This window comes from Salmo salar, chromosome ssa10 (genome assembly GCF_905237065.1).
Source record: "Salmo salar chromosome ssa10, Ssal_v3.1, whole genome shotgun sequence".
Classification (NCBI taxonomy): domain Eukaryota; kingdom Metazoa; phylum Chordata; class Actinopteri; order Salmoniformes; family Salmonidae; genus Salmo; species Salmo salar.
The window spans coordinates 48,303,094-48,322,225 of record NC_059451.1 but is presented as its reverse complement, the minus strand read 5'-3'; the positions used below and the strand labels follow the sequence as shown (position 1 = coordinate 48,322,225).

At 43.5% G+C, this 19,132-nt stretch overlaps 1 protein-coding gene across 2 annotated transcripts in view; it reads right to left on the bottom strand.

The window, feature by feature from the left end:
- hmcn1 (hemicentin 1) overlaps window positions 1-18,832 on the bottom strand; it is a 240,393-nt gene extending 221,561 nt beyond the window's left edge. Inside the window, exon 1 of one of the 2 annotated variants that reach the window (XM_045687880.1) lies at window positions 18,192-18,832. In XM_045687880.1, the coding sequence (XP_045543836.1) occupies window positions 18,192-18,456 (265 nt within the window). In that variant the 5' untranslated portion in view covers window positions 18,457-18,832. The remainder of the gene's footprint in view (window positions 1-18,191) is intronic. The other variant, XM_045687881.1, reaches the window with a different exon arrangement.
- Window positions 18,833-19,132: the final 300 nt, after the last annotated feature.

Genomic DNA, 19,132 nt, shown 5'->3' with positions numbered 1-19,132 from the left:
CCAGACCAAGCCACCCCAGACCACCCCAGACCAAGCCACCCCAGACCACCCCAGCCCAGACCACCCCAGACCAGCCTAGACCACCCCAGACTAGCCCACTCCAGGGGGAGAGGAAGAAGAGAGAAAACTCTTTCAGGAGCAGCTCAGTTCTTCCCCCCACTCACCTACATTACCCCTCCTCTCATCTACATTCCCCCCACTAACCTACATTACCCCCCTCACCTACATGACCTCCCCCACTCATTTACATTACCCCCCCACTCACCTACATTACCCCCTTCTCACCTACATCACCCCCCTTCTCACCTACATTACCCCCTCCTCTCATCTACATTCCCCCCACTAATCTACATTACCCCCTCACCTACATTACCTCCCCCACTCACCTACATTTCCCCCCCACTCACCGACATTTACCCCCCTTCTCACCTACATTACCCCCCTCTCATCTACATCCTCCCACTAGCCTACATTACCCCCTTACCTACATTGCCTCCAACCACTCACCTACATTACCCCCCACTCACCTACATTACCCCCCACTCACCGACATTACCCCCTTTCTCACCTACATCACCCCCCTTCTCACCTACATTACCCCCTCCTCTCATCTACATTCCCCCCACTAATCTACATTACCCCCTCACCTACATTACCTCCCCCACTCACCTACATTTCCCCCCCACTCACCGACATTTACCCCCCTTCTCACCTACATTACCCCCCTCTCATCTACATCCTCCCACTAGCCTACATTACCCCCTTACCTACATTGCCTCCAACCACTCACCTACATTACCCCCCACTCACCTACATTACCCCCCACTCACCTACATTACCCCCTTTCTCACCTACATTACCCCCCCACTCACCTACATTACACCCTTTCTCACCTACATTACCCCTCACTCACCTACATTACCCCCTCACCTACATTACCCCCTTTCCCACCTACATTACCCCCCCACTCACCCCCGCATCCATTGGCTGGTTGCCTGCCAAGAGGGGAGAAACCGACCGCACCACCCTTCCTTTACCAGGTACATGTCATTCTGCACAATCCAGTCAGCGCCGGCATTACGGACTCACTGAAGCCTGACACATGTTTTTATTCAACTGTACATGAATGTCTTACAAGGTAGAGGGAAAAACGTGCTTCTCGGAAAAACAAACCTGATGTCGCGCGTCATCCCAAACCATGGGAATGATCGTTAGCCTTTGGCACGGACAGAGAGTATATCTAATATCCTACAAATGAGCTTTCCAGACTGGATCCAAACTACGATTTAAAACACGATATAATAAAATTAATCTGTACCAAAATCGTGCGTAAATAACCTTTTCCCTAATAACGAGCGTCTAGACGATCTTTTAGTGTAATAGGTTTTAATTTGACTGTTAAAAGGCTGAGTTTGGAAAGCTCTGATAGGATTAGTGTGTTCATCCAGGGGTCCCTGCCTGATATTACGGATCTCTGCATGCTGACTGCCTGGCAACAGGGTTTAAATTATAATTTTTTATTTAACTAGGCAAGTCTGTAAAGAACAAATTCTTATTTACAATGACAAGCTACCGGTGAACAGTGGGTTAACTGCCTTGTTCAGGGGCAGAACAACAGATTTTTACCTTGTCAGCTCGGGAGTCAATCCAGCAAACTTTCAGTTACTGGCCCAACACTCTAACCACTATGCTACCACAGTGCTTGGCAGCTAGATGCCTCTTCTCATTCTGTGGCACTGCCAAGGTCTGAGGGGATGGCCTAGACCAGAGAATCCATGCTACAATTCATTCAATTCTTTAATCATTCATTCTTTTTCCAACAGGGAGACGATATAACAGTCATCCTCCCTGTAGCAACGACTCTCCTATCTAGGGTCATCAGACAGAATGTGGTACTGCAACCTCAATGACTGAGTTGTTCACCCTGCTGGGGAAAAAAACTAATTAGTCCAGCATAAATTTCAAGCTGGTCTACGCTGGTCTAGCTAGTTAGGCTGGCCCAGTAGCTGGTCGAGCTGGTGACCAAACTGGTCCAGCTGCTCAAGGTTAAGATTAAGATCACTTAATTGGTCAATTACACACAACGTCCAACCGAAATGTGACTTCTGCTTTTAACTCAAACCCTCCAAAAGACACACATACATAGTTCTAGTGTGGGAGAGGTGCCGAGGGCTGCCACGCTGAGAGCTGTTGTTCTGAGGGGTTGAGTACCTTGTTCAAAGGCACAACGGCATTTAGGTTTTTATACCAGCTCACATCCTGCTAGGATTTGAAGTGGCAATCCTCCAGTTGGTGGCTTGCCTCTCTAACCACTAGGCCACCTCACATCTTCTGACCAGCATGATCTGTTGACTATCTGACTATCTATCTCTCTATCTCCCTCTCTCTGTCTCTCTATCTGACTATCTATCTATCTCTCTATCTATCTGTCTCTCTATCTGACTATCTATCTATCTATCTATCTATCTATCTATCTATCTATCTATCTATCTATCTATCTATCTATCTATCTATCTATCTATCTATCTATCTATCTATCTATCTATCTCTCTATCTGACTATCTATTTATCTCTCTATCTATCTGTCTCTCTATCTGACTATCTATCTCCCTATCTCTCTGTCTCTCTATCTGACTATCTATCTATCTATCTATCTATCTATCTATCTATCTATCTATCTATCTATCTATCTATCTATCTATCTATCTATCTATCTATCTATCTATCTATCTATCTATCTATCTATCTATCTATCTATCTATCTATCTATCTATCTATCTATCTATCTATCTCTCAGTCTATCTATCTCTCTGTCTCTCTATCTGACTATCTATCTATCTCCATCTCCCTATCTATCTATCTATCTATCTATCTATCTATCTATCTATCTATCTATCTATCTATCTATCTATCTATCTATCTATCTATCTATCTATCTATCTATCTATCTATCTATCTATCTATCTATCTATCTATCTATCTATCTATCTATCTATCTATCTATCTATCTATCTATCTATCTATCTATCTATCTATCTATCTATCTATCTCTCTATCTGACTATCTATCTATCTATCTATCTATCTATCTATCTATCTATCTATCTATCTATCTATCTATCTATCTCTCTGTCTCTCTATCTGACTATCTATCTCCATCTCCCTATCTATCTATCTATCTATCTATCTATCTATCTATCTATCTATCTATCTATCTATCTATCTATCTATCTATCTATCTATCTATCTATTTATCTATCTATCTATTGAACTATCTATCTATCTCTCTATCTCCCTATCTATCTCCTATCTATCTGTCTCTCTATCTGTCTATCTATCTATCTATCTATCTATCTATCTATCTATCTATCTATCTATCTATCTATCTATCTATCTATCTATCTATCTATCTATCTATCTATCTATCTATCTATCTATCTATCTATCTATCTATCTATCTATCTATCTATCTATCATCTATCTATCTATCTATCTATCTATCTATCTATCTATCTATCTATCTCCCTATCTATCTCTCTCTATCTCTCTGTCTATCTATCTATTGAACTATCTATCTATCTCTCGATCTCCCTATCTGTCTGTCTCTCTATCTATCTGTCTCAATTCAATTCATTTCAAGGGGCTTTATTGGCATGGGAAACATGTGTTAACATTGCCAAAGCAAGTGAGGTAGATAATATACAAAAGTGAAATAAACAATACAAATTAACAGTAAGCCTTACACATACAGAAGTTTCAAAAGAATAAAGACATTACAAATGTCATATTATGTATATATACAGTGTGGTAACAATGTACAAATGGTTCAAGTACAAAAGGGAAAATAAATAAGCATAAATATGGGTTGTATTTACAATGGTGTTTGTTCTTCACTGGTTACCCTTTTCTGGTGGCAACAGGTCACAAATCTTGCTGCTGTGATGGCACACTGTGGTATTTCACCCAGTAGATATGGGAGTTTATCAAAATTGGATTTGTTTTCGAATTCTTTGTGGATCTGTGTAATCTGAGGGAAATATGTGTCTCTAATATGGTCATACATTTGGCAGGAGGTTAGGAAGTGCAGCTCAGTTTCCATCTCATTTTGTGGGCAGTTTGCACAAAGCCTGTCTTCTCTTGAGAGCTATGTCTGCCTACGGCGGCCTTTCTCAATAGCAAGGCTATGCTCACTGAGTCTGTACATAGTCAAAGCTTTCCTTAAGTTTGGGTCAGTCACAGTGGTCAGGTATTCTGCCACTGTGTACTTTCTGTTTAGGGCCAAATAGCATTCTAGTTTGCTCTGTTTTTTTGTTAATTCTTTTCAATGTGTCAAGTAATTATCTTTTTGTTTTCTCATGATTTGGTTGGGTCTAATTGTGCTTCTGTCCCGGGTCTCTGTGGGGTGTGTTTGTGTTTGTGAACAGAGCCCCAGGACCAGCTTGCTTAGGGGACTCTTCTCCAGGTTCATCTCTCTGTAGGTGATGGCTTTGTTATGGAAAGTTTGGGAATCGCTTCCTTTTAGGTGGTTGTAGAATTTAACGGCTCTTTTCTGGATTTTGATAATTTGTGGGTATCGGCAGGGGCGGAAATCCCGGGGGGGACACGACCCCCCCATCCTGGGAAAAATATGATTTGGCCCCCCCAATACATCACTGAAACATAACTATGTCATTTAAATAATATTAATAATACGCAATGAAAGCAATTGTGCTGATTATAGACACTTAATAGCTCATTTTTAAGTTTCAAAAGATTGCGACCCCCCCACCCTTTGCCTCACAATGGTTTGATCCACTGCCAGTTGCTTAGCTTGCGAGGTAACGAACGTAACTGACGTGAGGTTAATCCAGTCAATCGCGCACACACACTAGCTGAATATGCAGAGCTAGTGCGCAAATATTAACTATTAAGCTAGCTAGTACCTATTCCATTTATGTGGCGTAGTCAAATATGGAATCTTTGCTATCGTCAATTTATTCCAAGATCAGCATGCATGTAAGTTAGTGCTTCAAAGTCCCTGTGATAACGTTAGCGATAAACTGAACAGAACTACACTCTCTTCTACCATTGTTTTAAATATATTTAATGGTCTCGTTGCAAAAGCTAAATTGTCGCAAGGGAACTTTTATTTATATATTTTATTTCACCTTTATTTAACCCGGGTAGCAAAGTTTATAGCAAACACCACTGAATTGGTGCTCGCTAGCTTTGCAAATTCAGCTATTGTTAGAAGCCAGCCAATATGAAACAAACGATTAAAATTACAAAAGGTTGCAGCATATGTTGTGTAAATGGTGAACTCATACAGCTGTCAACTCTTGTCACTGCAATCCGTTTCATATTTGCTAGCTACCTTTTAGATCGAAGCCCATATAGAATGATAGAAGATAAGATGATAGAAGCCCATCTCCTACTGTAAATAACCTACATACTGTGTGTGTAGCCAACCAGGTAGAAAAATAGCAGAAAAATGGCAGAAAAAAGACGGACATCAGAGTATTTTTCAGTACACCAAAACGCAAAGTAAGAACCCTAGTAGCCTAATATCTCAAAGACTAGTTGATAAAATGTTCATAAGAAAGAAATTAAATTCTAATGGAAATGTTTCACAATGATGTCATTAGGCAGAACAGGCAACAGATGGCACACAGACAGCAGAGTTGGGGACAGATATGCAGGGACAGACTGGCAGAGACAGGGAGTCTCAGGTAAGTTTGTTGAGTCTTTGTTTGGCAACATTATGAAAGGTTCTCAATTTTTTTTACTTGTAAAATAGGAACATAATTGGAAAATGCCATGGATACCCCCACTCTCAACTTAAACTGGTGACTGAACTAAGATTTGTTAAAGGCAATGGTATTGCTGTTGTGATTAGTTGTGTAGTTTTGGGTACCGGTAGTTAGGAGTACGGCAAACACCTTATTTCTTTGGTTCCTCAATATACATTTACCATATTAAACGTAGGCTATGTGTTACAGCACTACTTTTGGTGTCCCCCTCAGGAATTGCTCTTGAGAAAATGTAATGTAATTGTCCCCTCCAAAGTTGATATCAGATTTTCGCCCCTGGGTATCGGCCTAATTCTGCTCTGCATGCATTATTTGGTGTACTACGTTGTACACAGAGGATATTTTTGCAGAATTCTGCATGCAGAGTCTCAATTTGTGTTTGTCCCATTTTGTGAATTCTTGGTTGGCGAGCAGACCCCAGACCTCACAGCCATAAAGGGCAATGGGTTCTATAACTGATTGAAGTATTTTTAGCCAGATCCTAATTGGTATGTTGAATTTTATGTTCCAATTGATGGCATAGAAGTCCCTTCTTGCCTTGTCTCTCAGATCGTTCACAGCTTTGTGGAAGTTACCTGTGGTGTTGATGTTTAGGCCGAGGTATGTGTAATTTTTTTGTGTGCTCTAGGGCAACGGTGTCTAGATGGAATTTGTATTTGTGGTCCTGGCAACTGGACCTTTTTTGGAACACCATTATTTTGGTCTTACTGAGATTTACTGTCAGGGTCCAGGTCTGGCAGAATCTGTGCAGAATATCTAGGTGCTGCTGTAGGCCCTCCTTGGTTGGTGACAGAAGCACCAGATCATCAGCAAACAGTAGACATTTGACTTCAGATTCTAGTAGGGTGAGGCCGGGTGTTGCAGACTTTTCTAGTGCCCGCTCCAATTCGTTGTCTATCTATTTATCTGACTATCTGTCTATCTCTCTATCTCTCTCTGTCTCTCTGTCTATCTGACTTTCTATCTATCTCCTTATCGCTCTGTCTCTCTATCTCCTTATCTGTCTCTCTCTCTATCTCTCTGTCTATCTATCTATCTCTCTATCTGTCACGTGTGCTCCCTCTTTGGCCTCCAGGTCACCAGTCTGCTCGTTATGGCACACACCTGTCACCATCGTTACGCGCATTAGTGCATTATGACACTCACCTGGACTCCATCACCTCCTTGATTACCTGCCCTTTATATGTCACTCCCTTTGGTTCCTTCCCCAGGCGTTATTGTTTCTGTTTCCTATCTGTGCGTTGTTCGGGTGTCTTGTTCATTCAATTATGCACTTCCTGAATATGCTTCCCAACTCCCAGGGCACACGGAGTGTTTTTTTGTTTGTTTTTGTTTTGGAGGAGATGTTGGGTCCGGTTGTCAGAATCGGAGCTACCTGGGATGCCTCAGCCGGTTTGTCGGATTTCCATACCTCAGCGGCTCGATAGGCTCCCATGCCTCAGCTGGCTCGATAGGCTCCCATGCCTCAGCTAGCTCGACAGGCTCCCAAACCTCAGCTTGCCTCAGCTGGCTTGACAGGCTCCCGTGCCTCAGCTGGCTCGACAGGCTCCCGTGCCTCAGCTGGCTCGACAGGCTCCCGTGCCTCAGCTGACTCGACAGGCTCCCGTGCCTCAGCTGGGTGACCAGGTTCCTGTGCCTCAGCTGACTTGACAGGCTCCCGTGCCTCAGCTGACTCGACAGGCTCCCGTGCCTCAGCTGGGTGACCAGGTTCCTGTGCCTCAGCTGACTTGACAGGCTCCCGTGCCTCAGCTGACTCAACAGGCTCCCGTGCCTCAGCTGGGTGAACAGGTTCCTGTGCCTCGACCAAGGCAACCGGGGAGGTCTCAGCCGGCTCATCAGGCTCCCGCGCCGGGGAGGGGGTACTGTCACGTGTGCTCCCTCTCCGGCCTCTAGGTCACCAGGCTGCTCGTTATGGCGCACACCTGTCACCATCGTTACGCGAACCTGCACGTCATCAGACTCACCTGGACTCCATCACCTCCTTGATTACCTGCCCTTTATATGTCACTCCCTTCGGTTCCTTCCCCAGGTGTCATTGTTTCTGTTTCTTGTCTGTGCGTTGTTCGAGTTTCTTGTTTTGTTTATTAAATTGTACACTCCCTGAACTTGCTTCCCGACTCTCAGCGCACATCGTTACTCTATCTATCTCTCGATCCATCTAACCACGCCCATCATTATATTTCTCAGCATGCTCAATTGCAATTCTACGGTTTGTTTCAATATCTGTGTTTTTGATTGATGCATAAATCTTTTGCTACACAAAGATAAATCTAGAAGAAAAAGAAACGCACACCTATTAAGGCGAGGTGCTGGCTAGCGGAGTAGAAAATAAGGGAAAGCCGCACACTCTAAGAGCTCAGATGCAAAAATGTAATAACCAACGTTTCGACAGCAAAGCTGTCTTCATCAGGGTATCATCACAAACACTGCGGGATGAGTCATTTATATAGTGTCAAAAGACACACAGGTGTCTGTAATCATGGCCAAGTGTGACCTAATATCATTGGTTAATTCTCAAATATAAAAATGGCATACAAAGAACAGCATACAAAAAAACAAATGGATAGCATACGATCATAGATTCATTTTAGACTACACAAGCTTACAAACAATTACAATGGAAAAGTCACAATAATCACAAGAATGGCTTCAGATCAAAGTCTATGTTGAGACCGAAGGGTGCAAGGGTCTTTAAATTAAAGATCTAGGCAGCCTCTCGTTTTAACAATAAATTATCAAGGTCACCCCCTCTCCTAGAGAGGGTGACATGTTCGATGCCAATATAACGCAGAGACGAAATCGAGTGGTTTGCTTCCAAAAAGTGGGCCGCAACTGGTAAATAACATACATTTTTCTAAACTAATCCAATCTTAGTTGGACTTCTTGCACCCATTACTGTTTAGATGGTTTAGGTAGTCTTATTTATTCATCTTTCTAACCCTGGCAGTCATTTTGAAAGAAGATTGAGGGTGAATAGAAGTTCAAATTGTTGGACATCCCCACTATCTGGCTGGATTCCAATAGGAATTAAATATCACTTTACAAGCCAGCATAATGTGACTTGCAGGCCTGATGTGGCCACTGTATTAGGGAAAAACTAGGCCCTCAAAGTAAGGCCTTATGATATATGTATTCAATTGTCTTAAAAAATTAAACACTTTGACGCTGGTTTTGCTGGTGATCAACAAATGCTGGTACGCTGGTCACCAGCATACCAGCATCACTAGCATACCAGCATAAACTGGTCACGAGCATAACAGCATCACCAGCCTACCAGTATAAGCTGGTCACCAGCATATCAGCAGTGTAGGCATGTCATGCCAAGACAGTTAGTTAACACAACTGACCTCACAGCCCCCAGACAAGCAGCAAAACATGCCTTTATGCACCACAATTCATATTTCGTCAAAAGAAGGCAGAGTTCAAGGGTTGGATTCCTCTGACGTCACGTTCAACGGTTCACTTTTAAGCTCACCTTGTCACATATAAATCACACATCAACACAGCTGTTTGGGTGTATCTGGATTAACTCGTTGACAGTAACAGGAAAAGGTGGAAACCCACTGAACACTGAACCAAGAGGAAGTTGATCAAGGAGCAATGAGGTGAAACAACAGCTACTATCTTTCATGGGTTCATAATTATTCTGCTTTTTTTGTAATTTTGTATACACTTTATTTAAACAGGTTCTCCCACTAATGTCAGCAGACCTCTTTCACAAGGGAGACCTGGCTAAAGGCGTCAGCATGCTTTAGTTCGGCTGGCGCTAAGCCGAACTCGGCTAGCCGAACCAAACGATTGTACTCGCATACTCTCTTAAAAGACATTCGCTTGAAAAATGAGAAAAAGCGTCAATAGTACTGTTTGTCCATTTTGTGACCCCGTAGCCACTTCATCAAAGTATTCAGAATTGATTTTAAGATCATTCAAGAAATCTGTCATTAATTTTGACGTTTTTTTGCCGAGGAGATCTTAGTCTAGCAATTTGACCTCTAACTAAGATCTTTGGTGCAGTATTTCTCAATGAAAAAATGTGCATGAAAACGAGTCGTCTCTCATTGAATGACAACAAAAACGTATTGAAGAATCCCTAATGTGGACCAATCACAGATGAAGGGGCGTAGACTTCGGCTTAACTCCAGAAAATAAATTGTGTGCCCGGACAGCCGAAAAAACCCTCACTGATGTCCAAAACATCATCACAAAAAATGTTGTCACAATATATGCATGAACTCTTCCGAACTGTTTTGGCTGGGAAGCACGCAGACCATTTGGGTAACGACAAAACCTCACTACTATTTACCTAAAGATTAGCATGGCTGAAAGTGGCTGGAAATGGCTAAAATGGTTGGAACATGGACTGGAAATTATTTTCCAATGTTGGGTCCAGTAAGCCTGCTCAACTTGTAATCAACCTGTAATCAACTTCCCTGTAAGCAGAGCATCATTGTGTAGCTAAATGTCTTTACCTATTTGATCCCTATTTTCTCCCTCTACAAGAAACTTTAAAATCACTGCCAGACAGGGATACATCCCCCCCTTCTCCCATCCCTCCATCCTAGACCCAGTTACTCCACTCGGCTGGCACCACCGTATCAAGTTCAGGCCTTCTTTCACACACAGGCACACAGACAGTGACCTGAGGGAGGCTGTGACCTCACAAATCTGCGCCGGTCATCAGAGGTCAGATGATATCCCATTATCCAATCATTACAAAGCAGAGAGCACAGACAGACAGAGAATGGAGTCACCACCCCCGCCAGGTCACAATCAGGACAGACCAACTCTCCGAAGCTCCAGATGAGACAGAGCCTGTGTCCCAAATGGAACCATATAACCTATGAAGTGCATTGGTCAAAAGTAGTGCACTACGGAATATGGTGCGATTTGGGACACAGGCCGGGAGTATACAGCCCAGGTTGTAGGAGAAAACACAGAGACCGTGAGGATGGAGACACGGCTGGTTTATGTAGAAAACACAACAAACTGCAGGAAAGTCTGCATGATGTTCCAAAGTGACATTAAACTTAGACCAGTGTAAACCTACCTAGACAACAGCTCTTTGTCTACAAACTGCTGAAACAGTAACACAAATGGAGGTGATGTTTAGAAGTGCTTCCAAACAAGCCCTGAGGTATTCTAAACTTTCCCAGATGAAAGCCCAGGGAGAAACCCTGTAGGAAAACTACAAAGACACTAAGTGGAGTTTTAAACTATTGCTCTCACAACTCCTGAGGTATAGAGAAAAAAGGTGCACGAGTCAAGCACTCCTAAAAATTAAAGGCTATTTTCATATTCCAGGCAGGTCGTTACAAAGATGAAACAGGAGAGGTGAACTGTCCTCTGCCACACTCCTCCTCGACTGCCTCACTACCATTTTCAACCTCAAACCCCCTCCACCCCCTCACCTCGGAATTCCTGCTTAATGGCATCATTATTGACACTGTCCAGCAACATGCATAGACCCTTGTAATCTCACACGGGCAAGGCGGTTTTCAGACAGAAAATGATGCCACTCCAACAAAGAAAAAGGGAGAAGAAAAAAACGTGAGAGAAGAAAAAAGGGATGAATACCACTTTACAAAGGAGTCCCCAGCACCAGCTGATGCTCTTTCATCTACACCATCATCACCTCTCTGATGATTCCACCGCCAGCTGGCAGCCTCAGAGCAGCAGTCCAGCACCCAACTACAGGAAAGACAGGGTCCAGCATCCAACTACAGGAAAGACAGGGTCCAGCATCCAACTACAGGAAAGACAGGGTCCAGCCCCCAACTACAGGAAACACAGGGTCCAGCACTTAACCTGTCTGGGCTAGGGGGCAGTATTTTCACGGCCGGATGAAAAACATACCCAATTTAAACAGGTTACTACTCTGGCCCAGAAACTAGAATATGCATATTATTAGTAGAATTGGATAGGAAACACTCTGAAGTTTCAAAAACTGTTTGAATGGTGTCTGTGAGTATAACAGAACTCATATGGCAGGCAAAAACCTGAGAAAAAGTCAACCAGGAAGTGGAGGATCTGAGAATTGTAGTTCTTCTTTCTAGTCCCTTTCGAAACTACAGTATCTGTGGGGTTACATTGCACTTCCATTGGCTTCCATTGGCTGTCAAAAGCCTTCAGAAAGTTGTTTCAGCATTCTCCTGTCACTGGGCAGATAATAGGAGCTCAGTTACTGAGTGGACTGCCTGGCAACAAAGGGATTGGATATGCTCGATCCCGCGAGCGCGCTGTTCCTTCTCTTTCTCCTTGAATGAATACGCTATTGTCCAGTTGGAATATTATCGCAATTTTACGTTAAAAATACCATAAAGATTGATTTTAAACAGCGTTTGACATGCTTCTAAGTACGGTAATGGAACATTTTGACTTTTCGTCTCTGGCACCGCGCTCGCGCGTTATGCCTTTGGATAGTGCTCTGAACGCACGAACAAAACTGAGGTATTTGGACATAAATATGGATTATTTCGAACAAAAACAACATTTCTTGTGGAAGTAGCAGTCCTGGGAGTGCATTCTGACGAAGATCAGCAAAGGTAAGAGAATATTTCTAATACTAATTCTGAGTTTAGGTGGCCCCGAACTTGGCGGGTGTCTGTATAGCTTGCTGTGATGGCTGAGCTATGTACTCAGAATATTGAAAAATGTGCTTTCTCCGTAAAGCTATTTTAAAATCTGACACAGCGGTTGCATCCAGGAGTAGTCTATCTATAATTCTTTAAATATTTGTTATATATTTTGTCAGCGTTTATGATGAGTATTTTTGTAAATTGATGTGCACATTCACCCGGAGTTTTGGTGGGAATACATTTTCTGAACATCACGCGCCAATGTAAAATGCTGTTTTTGGATATAAATATGAACTTTATCGAACAAAACATACATGTATTGTGTAACATAATGTCCTAGGAGTGTCATCTGATGAAGATCGTCAAAGGTTAGTGCTTCATTTAGCTGTGTTTTGGGTTTTATTGACACATGTCCTTGCTTGGAAAATGGCTGTGTGATTATTTTTGTCTATGTACTCTCCTAACATAATCTAATGTTTTGCTTTCGCTGTAAAGCCTTTTTGAAATCGGACAATGTGGTTACATCAAGGAGAAGTGTATCTTTAAAATGGTGTAAAATAGTTGTATGTTTGAGAAAGTTGAATTATGACATTTTGTTGTTTTGAATTTGCCTGATATTTCACTGGCTGTGTCCCGCAGGTGGGACGCTAACTGCAGGCAACACAGGGTCCAGCACCTAACTACAGGCAACACAGGGTCCAGCCCCCAACTACAGGCAACACAGAGTCCAGCACCTACAGGCAACACAGGGTACAAAACCCACCTACAGGCAACACAGGGTCCAGCACCTAACTACAGCAACACAGAGTCCAGCACCTACAGGCAACACAGGGTCCAGCACCTAACAACAGGCAACACAGGGTTCAGCATCTAACTACAGACAACACAGGGTCCAGCACCTACAGGCAACACAGGGTCCACCACCCACCTACAGGCAACACAGGGTCCAGCACCTACAGGCAACACAGGGTCCAGACCCACCTACAGACAATACAGGGTCCAGCACCTACAGGCAACATAGGGTCCAGAACCCACCTACAGGCAACACAGACTCCAGCACCTACAGGCAACACAGGGTCCAGCACCTACAGGAAACACAGGGTCCATAACCCACCTACAGGCAACACAGACTCCAGCACCTACAGGCAGCACAGGGTCCAGACCCACTTACAGGCAACACAGGGTCCAGAACCCACCAACAGGCAACACAGACTCCAGCACCTACAGGCAGCACAGGGTCCAGACCCACTTACAGGCAACACAGGGTCCAGAACCCACCAACAGGCAACACAGACTCCAGCACCTACAGGCAGCACAGGGTCCAGACCCACTTACAGGCAACACAGGGTCCAGAACCCACCAACAGGCAACACAGACTCCAGCACCTACAGGCAGCACAGGGTCCAGACCCACCTACAGGCAACACAGGGTCCAGAACCCACCTACAGACAATACAGGGTCCAGAACCCACCTACAGACAATACAGGGTCCAGCACCTACAGGCAACACAGGGTCCAGCACCCACCTACAGGCAACACAGGGTCCAGCACCCTGTTCACATTATAGACCAGTAGATCTCTGGTCATCACAACACCTAATACACACTCACACACACACACACACACACACACACACACACACACACACACACACACACACACACACACACACACACACACACACACACACACACGCACACACACACACGTACACACACACACACACACACACAGGAATGTCCTGTATCTGTTCCGTATACTGTTGTATGTTTCCTCCTTATCACTGTAAGTGAGCCTCATTGGCACCTTGTTTTGAAAGAGTCCACTGCCAGAGTGGAAGTGTCAAAGTGGTAATGCTACAATTAATCTCTGACACAAACCTTCCGCCACTGTACTGTATCAGCAGCATTCTAACAGTGGAAACAGCTCTCTCCTAAGGCTAGGCCTATATAAACACAACCCCTCTGCTTCAGTCAAATGACTTGAGAAGTATGCTCTGTCTCCCTGTCTCTCCGTCCGTCTCTCTTGTTCTCTTCCTCTCTCTCTCTCTCTCTCTCTCTCTCTCTTTGTCTTTCTCTCTGTCTCTCTCCCTCTCAATTTAATTCAATTCAAAGGGCTTTATTGGCATGGGAAACGTGTTTACAACGCCAAAGCAAGTGAAATAGACAATAAACAAAAGTGAGAAGACACAAAACAACATCTCTCTCTCTCTGCAGGGTGGAATAAAGGGGGGGCTTCCTGAGTGTTCTTCACACACAAATCTGACCCCAATATCTCAGCACCCCCACCACACACACACACCCTCCAGTCCCATGTTTACTGTGGCAGATTGCACTGTAAATAGCAGGGGCTCTGGGCTCCGATTCAAAGACAGCCAAATCAAACAGGAGGCACATCCTTATCAGCGAGTAGGATGGAAAACAGATGCACATCCACCTGGAACCACTTCCGAATAAGAAACCCTGTAAAAACAAAGCTGTGCCTCTTCAGTGGGATGGGGATGAAATGTCAAACACAAGTAGGGCATAAGTTTACAGGCATACTGCTGCACCATGTTGGCAGTGAAGGACATACCGTCAGCTCCAAAAGCATTGGGACAGTGACACATTTGTTGTTGTTTCGGCTCAGTACTCCAGCACTTTGGGTTAGCATTTCTTGGGGGTATGATATTTATGCGTCTGTAACTTTCTCACTCATCATTATTCATGATTCATTCAGGACTATCCCTAACAGTGGAGGCTGCTGAGGGGAGGACAGCTCATAATAATGGCTGGAACGGATCGAATGGCATCAAACCATGTGTTTGATGTATTTTATACCATTCCCCCAATTCCGCTCCAGCCATTACCACGAGCCCATCCTCCTCAATTAAGGTGCCACCAACCTCCTGTGCTCTGTAATGATGGTTGCATCCACATTAATGTAGAAGTGTTTAGAAACATATTCTATTCTTATTTACATAAAAGTGACTCCAAAATGACACAATACATTATTTACCAGTAATTTCTATTGGACACAACATAATCTGAAACAAAACAAACAGCAAATGCATCCAACATTGATTACTTTAATACACATCAGTGAATTTGTCCCAATTCTTTTGGTCCCCTAAAATGGGGGGGACTATGTACAAAAAGTGTTGTAATTTCTAAACGGTTCACCCGATATGGATGAAAATACCCTGAAATTAAAGCTGACACTCTGCACTTTTAACCTCATAGTCATTGTATCATTTACAATCCAAAGTGCTGGAGTACAGAGCCAAAACAACAAAGCATGTGTCACTTTCCCAATACTTTTGGAGCTTATTCTCTCTCACCCTTAGGCCCCCAGCACACAACACAGACAGGAAATTCTCTCTCTCTCTCTCTCTCTCTCTCTCTCTCTGTGTGCTCAGAAATAGCCACAAATATTCCCTAGAAACCTAGTTAGTATAGGCTTATTTTAACCTTTGCAATACAACTGGTTTACACCTTATAGGGTACAGTCTGAACAAGCCTATACACAGGGTTGGGGAGTAACTGATTACATGTAATCTGATTACAGATACTTTAGAAGAACTAGATGATTACTAATTGGATTACTTTTAAATTCAGAAGAAAAAAAAATATTATGACACTCTGTTTTCTCAATGACATTCAATTCAGCATTGAAAATAGGCTTAAGTTAGCGAGTCGGACAACAAGTCAGAGACCACTATGATGATAAACCAAATGCGTTTGACAGATCCCTTTTGTCTTCTTCTAATGCCTCTTAAGGGGAAAGTAATCCAAAAGTAACCGGATTACTTTACTGATAATTTTTTGGACAGGTAATTAGTAATTGTAACAGATTACATTTAAAAAGTAACTTACCCAACCCTGGCTATACAACCTAATGGAGAATGTGTTATTTGATGGCTACATCATACTTCATCAGTCGTATGGAAAAGGACCAGAGGTTTACTTGTTCTTCAAAGGCACGCACTAATTGAATCAGTCATTTGGAATATTTGTATATTCTGTGCATACCTCACTTTCAACTATTTATTTTTCTTGGCCCAGAGGCTCGATTGAGGCGTTATACAAAAATGCTTAAAGAATTTGACATGCTGATTTAAGCATAGGAGCAACGCACATCTGGAATACTGCTCTCAGTCACCACGGATCCCCGCTCTCCCTCTCCTCTCTCTCTCTTCTCTCTCTTTCTCTCGTCTATCTCTATTCTCTCTCCTCTCTCTCTCCTCTCTCTCTCTCTTTCTCTCGTCTATCTCTCTACCTCTATTCTCTCTCCTCTCTCTATCCTCTCTCTCCTCTCTCTCTCCTCTCGCTCTCTCTCTCTCTTCTCTCTCTGTCAGTTGGTTGGTTTAGTAACAGTAGGATGATGATGCTCTGAAACGATAACCAGATATTGTGTGTGTGCATCTTGAAAGACATTCCTGTGCTCTCAGAGGAGGATAGCAGGATGGAAAATCTATTTGGCACAGAAGGTCCAGAAACAATTTCTATGTCAGATCCAGGTTTGGTGTATTAGAGATCTGGAAAATGAAATGCTCTCTCTCTCTCTCTGCCTTTCTCTCTGTCTCTCTCTCTGCCTTTCTCTCTGTTTCTCTCTGTCTCTCTCTCTCTCTCTCTGTCTCTCTCTTGCCTTTCTCTCTGTTTCTCTCTGTCTCTCTCTCTCTCTCTCTGTCTCTCTCTGTCTCTCTGTCTCTCTCTCTCTCTCTGTCTCTCTCTCTCTGTCTCTCTCTCTGTCTCTCTCTGCCTTTCTCTCTCTCTCTCTCTCTCTCTCTCTCTCTCTCCTCTGCCTTTCTCTCTGTCTCTCTCGCTGTCTCTCTCTGTCTCTCTCTCTCTCTCTCTCTTCCTCCTCTCCCGTTCTGTCGTTAACAAGCACTCACCCAAGCTCTCACAGCAGCCCCTCACATTATGGACTGTTTGCTGGCCACTGTGTTGTTGACTGAGCCCCCAGCCCCCACTAGGCCCCCATCACACAACACAAGTCCCTGACAACGGCTTTTGTTGACGATGAACCAAGTAGATGAGTGAATGGTTCTCCCTATTCACAGCTCATAATTACAGACTCAAACATACGCTAACACACCTTGCCCTCTGTTTTTGGAAAATAAAACATTTTGGATCCCACAAAAAAGTGTCTAATATATATGGATATGTCATATAGACAATTAGTTGGTGTGAAGTATGTGTGCAGAGGTCAATGCCCTGTCAACTCGCATCTATTCCTCTAACTACATGACACTGGCCTCTTCCGTGTCTCATTTTTACACTTTACACAGTAAATACAAGGTAGGGCTGCCACATTACAGTATGATTTTGTGCCTGAAAGGTCATCGCCCTAAACACACTAACTCAAACGGAATGCTAATGATAGTGAATGCGGAGCTGAACATCTGTATGTGGCGACAGGGAAACAATGCCCCGATGCCGCCTGGGCTGAAGTGTGAAGACATTACGCATTCAGAGCCCAGAGTGTGGGTAAACTATTACATTTCTCACGTTTCTGACGACGAGGTCTGTTTTTGTTCCAAAGCAGGTCTATTCATGTAGGTTAGACTAGGCCTATATGTACACATACAAAACAGCTGTATTGTACCACTTACAATAGCAGAGAATTGCAAATACTTTGTTGCGTAAAAAAATCTTTCACAAAAGCGTGTAAATGAAATGCACAACTATATTGTATATTATTAACCAAAGTGCCATTGCACAGCAAACAGTTGCAAAGATAAAGGTGTTATTCAGATGAGACAGAGAGAGCATGTTTTTCATGTACACATCATAAATCATTCTTATATTACATGTATTTATGACTGCAGATCAACCCAGCTTTTCTTACCCGGGTCGTGGAAGGGAACCAATGCATAGTTGTAGAGGGGTCTCTTTGTTCTACTCTGCGACATCTCCAAAATCTTGGATGCCCCCTCAATAACCTGCACGAGATCATCGTACATGGAGCCGGTGACATCAAAGACGAACGCCAGGGTTGACGCTCCTTCTGGGATCTCCTCTTTTGTCCCCTCTGTCCCCGTGTTCTGCCCGGAGGACACAGCCAACAGGAGAAGTACCTGCACAAGCAACAATGGCACACGCTTGATGCCCATTTTCAGACCGAACGGTCTATGACGCGTCGCCAACAAAGTTGTAATAGTTTGTGTCTCCGCTCAGAACCTCAGGATGAATCTTGAGGTAAAGGGAGAGACATTGGCTCGCTAAAAACAATAACAAAATAGTGATGAAAAAGCCAATATAGTCTTCCTTAAAAAAAAGGAGAAAGGCGATGGAAAAGTTTAGATGTGTCAAAGATGCTCTCGCTCCCTTCAATGTTCCGATTCAGTGCGCGTGACCTCCGCCGCCCTTTTGGACCTTCTGAGCTTCTCACACTCTTGTTCTGAAGCTATGAAGGAGCTCAGCTCAGCTGCCGTGTCGGGAGCTCTTGTCCAAACTCTGCAAAGTCCCCTTCTCAAAGCTTCTCAAGAGAAGAAAGGCTCAAGGCAAATTGACTCCTTACAGAAAGCTGCCTTCTGATTGGAGCAGTGGGTTTTGGGAGTCCTGCCTGGGATGGGACGCTGTACATTAAGACATAGCGGTAGGCTATACTTAAATTATACAGTAGACACGCGACAAGACATGTAAAGAGAAACACATTTGTTTCATATTGAAATAGTAGGCCTACATGGAAAAAGTACTGTGGCCAACAGAATGAAATGGAATTGATACCACAATAGTATGTATGCATGTACAATCAGCTTATTAATGCCTTAAGACTGTCTTACCCTA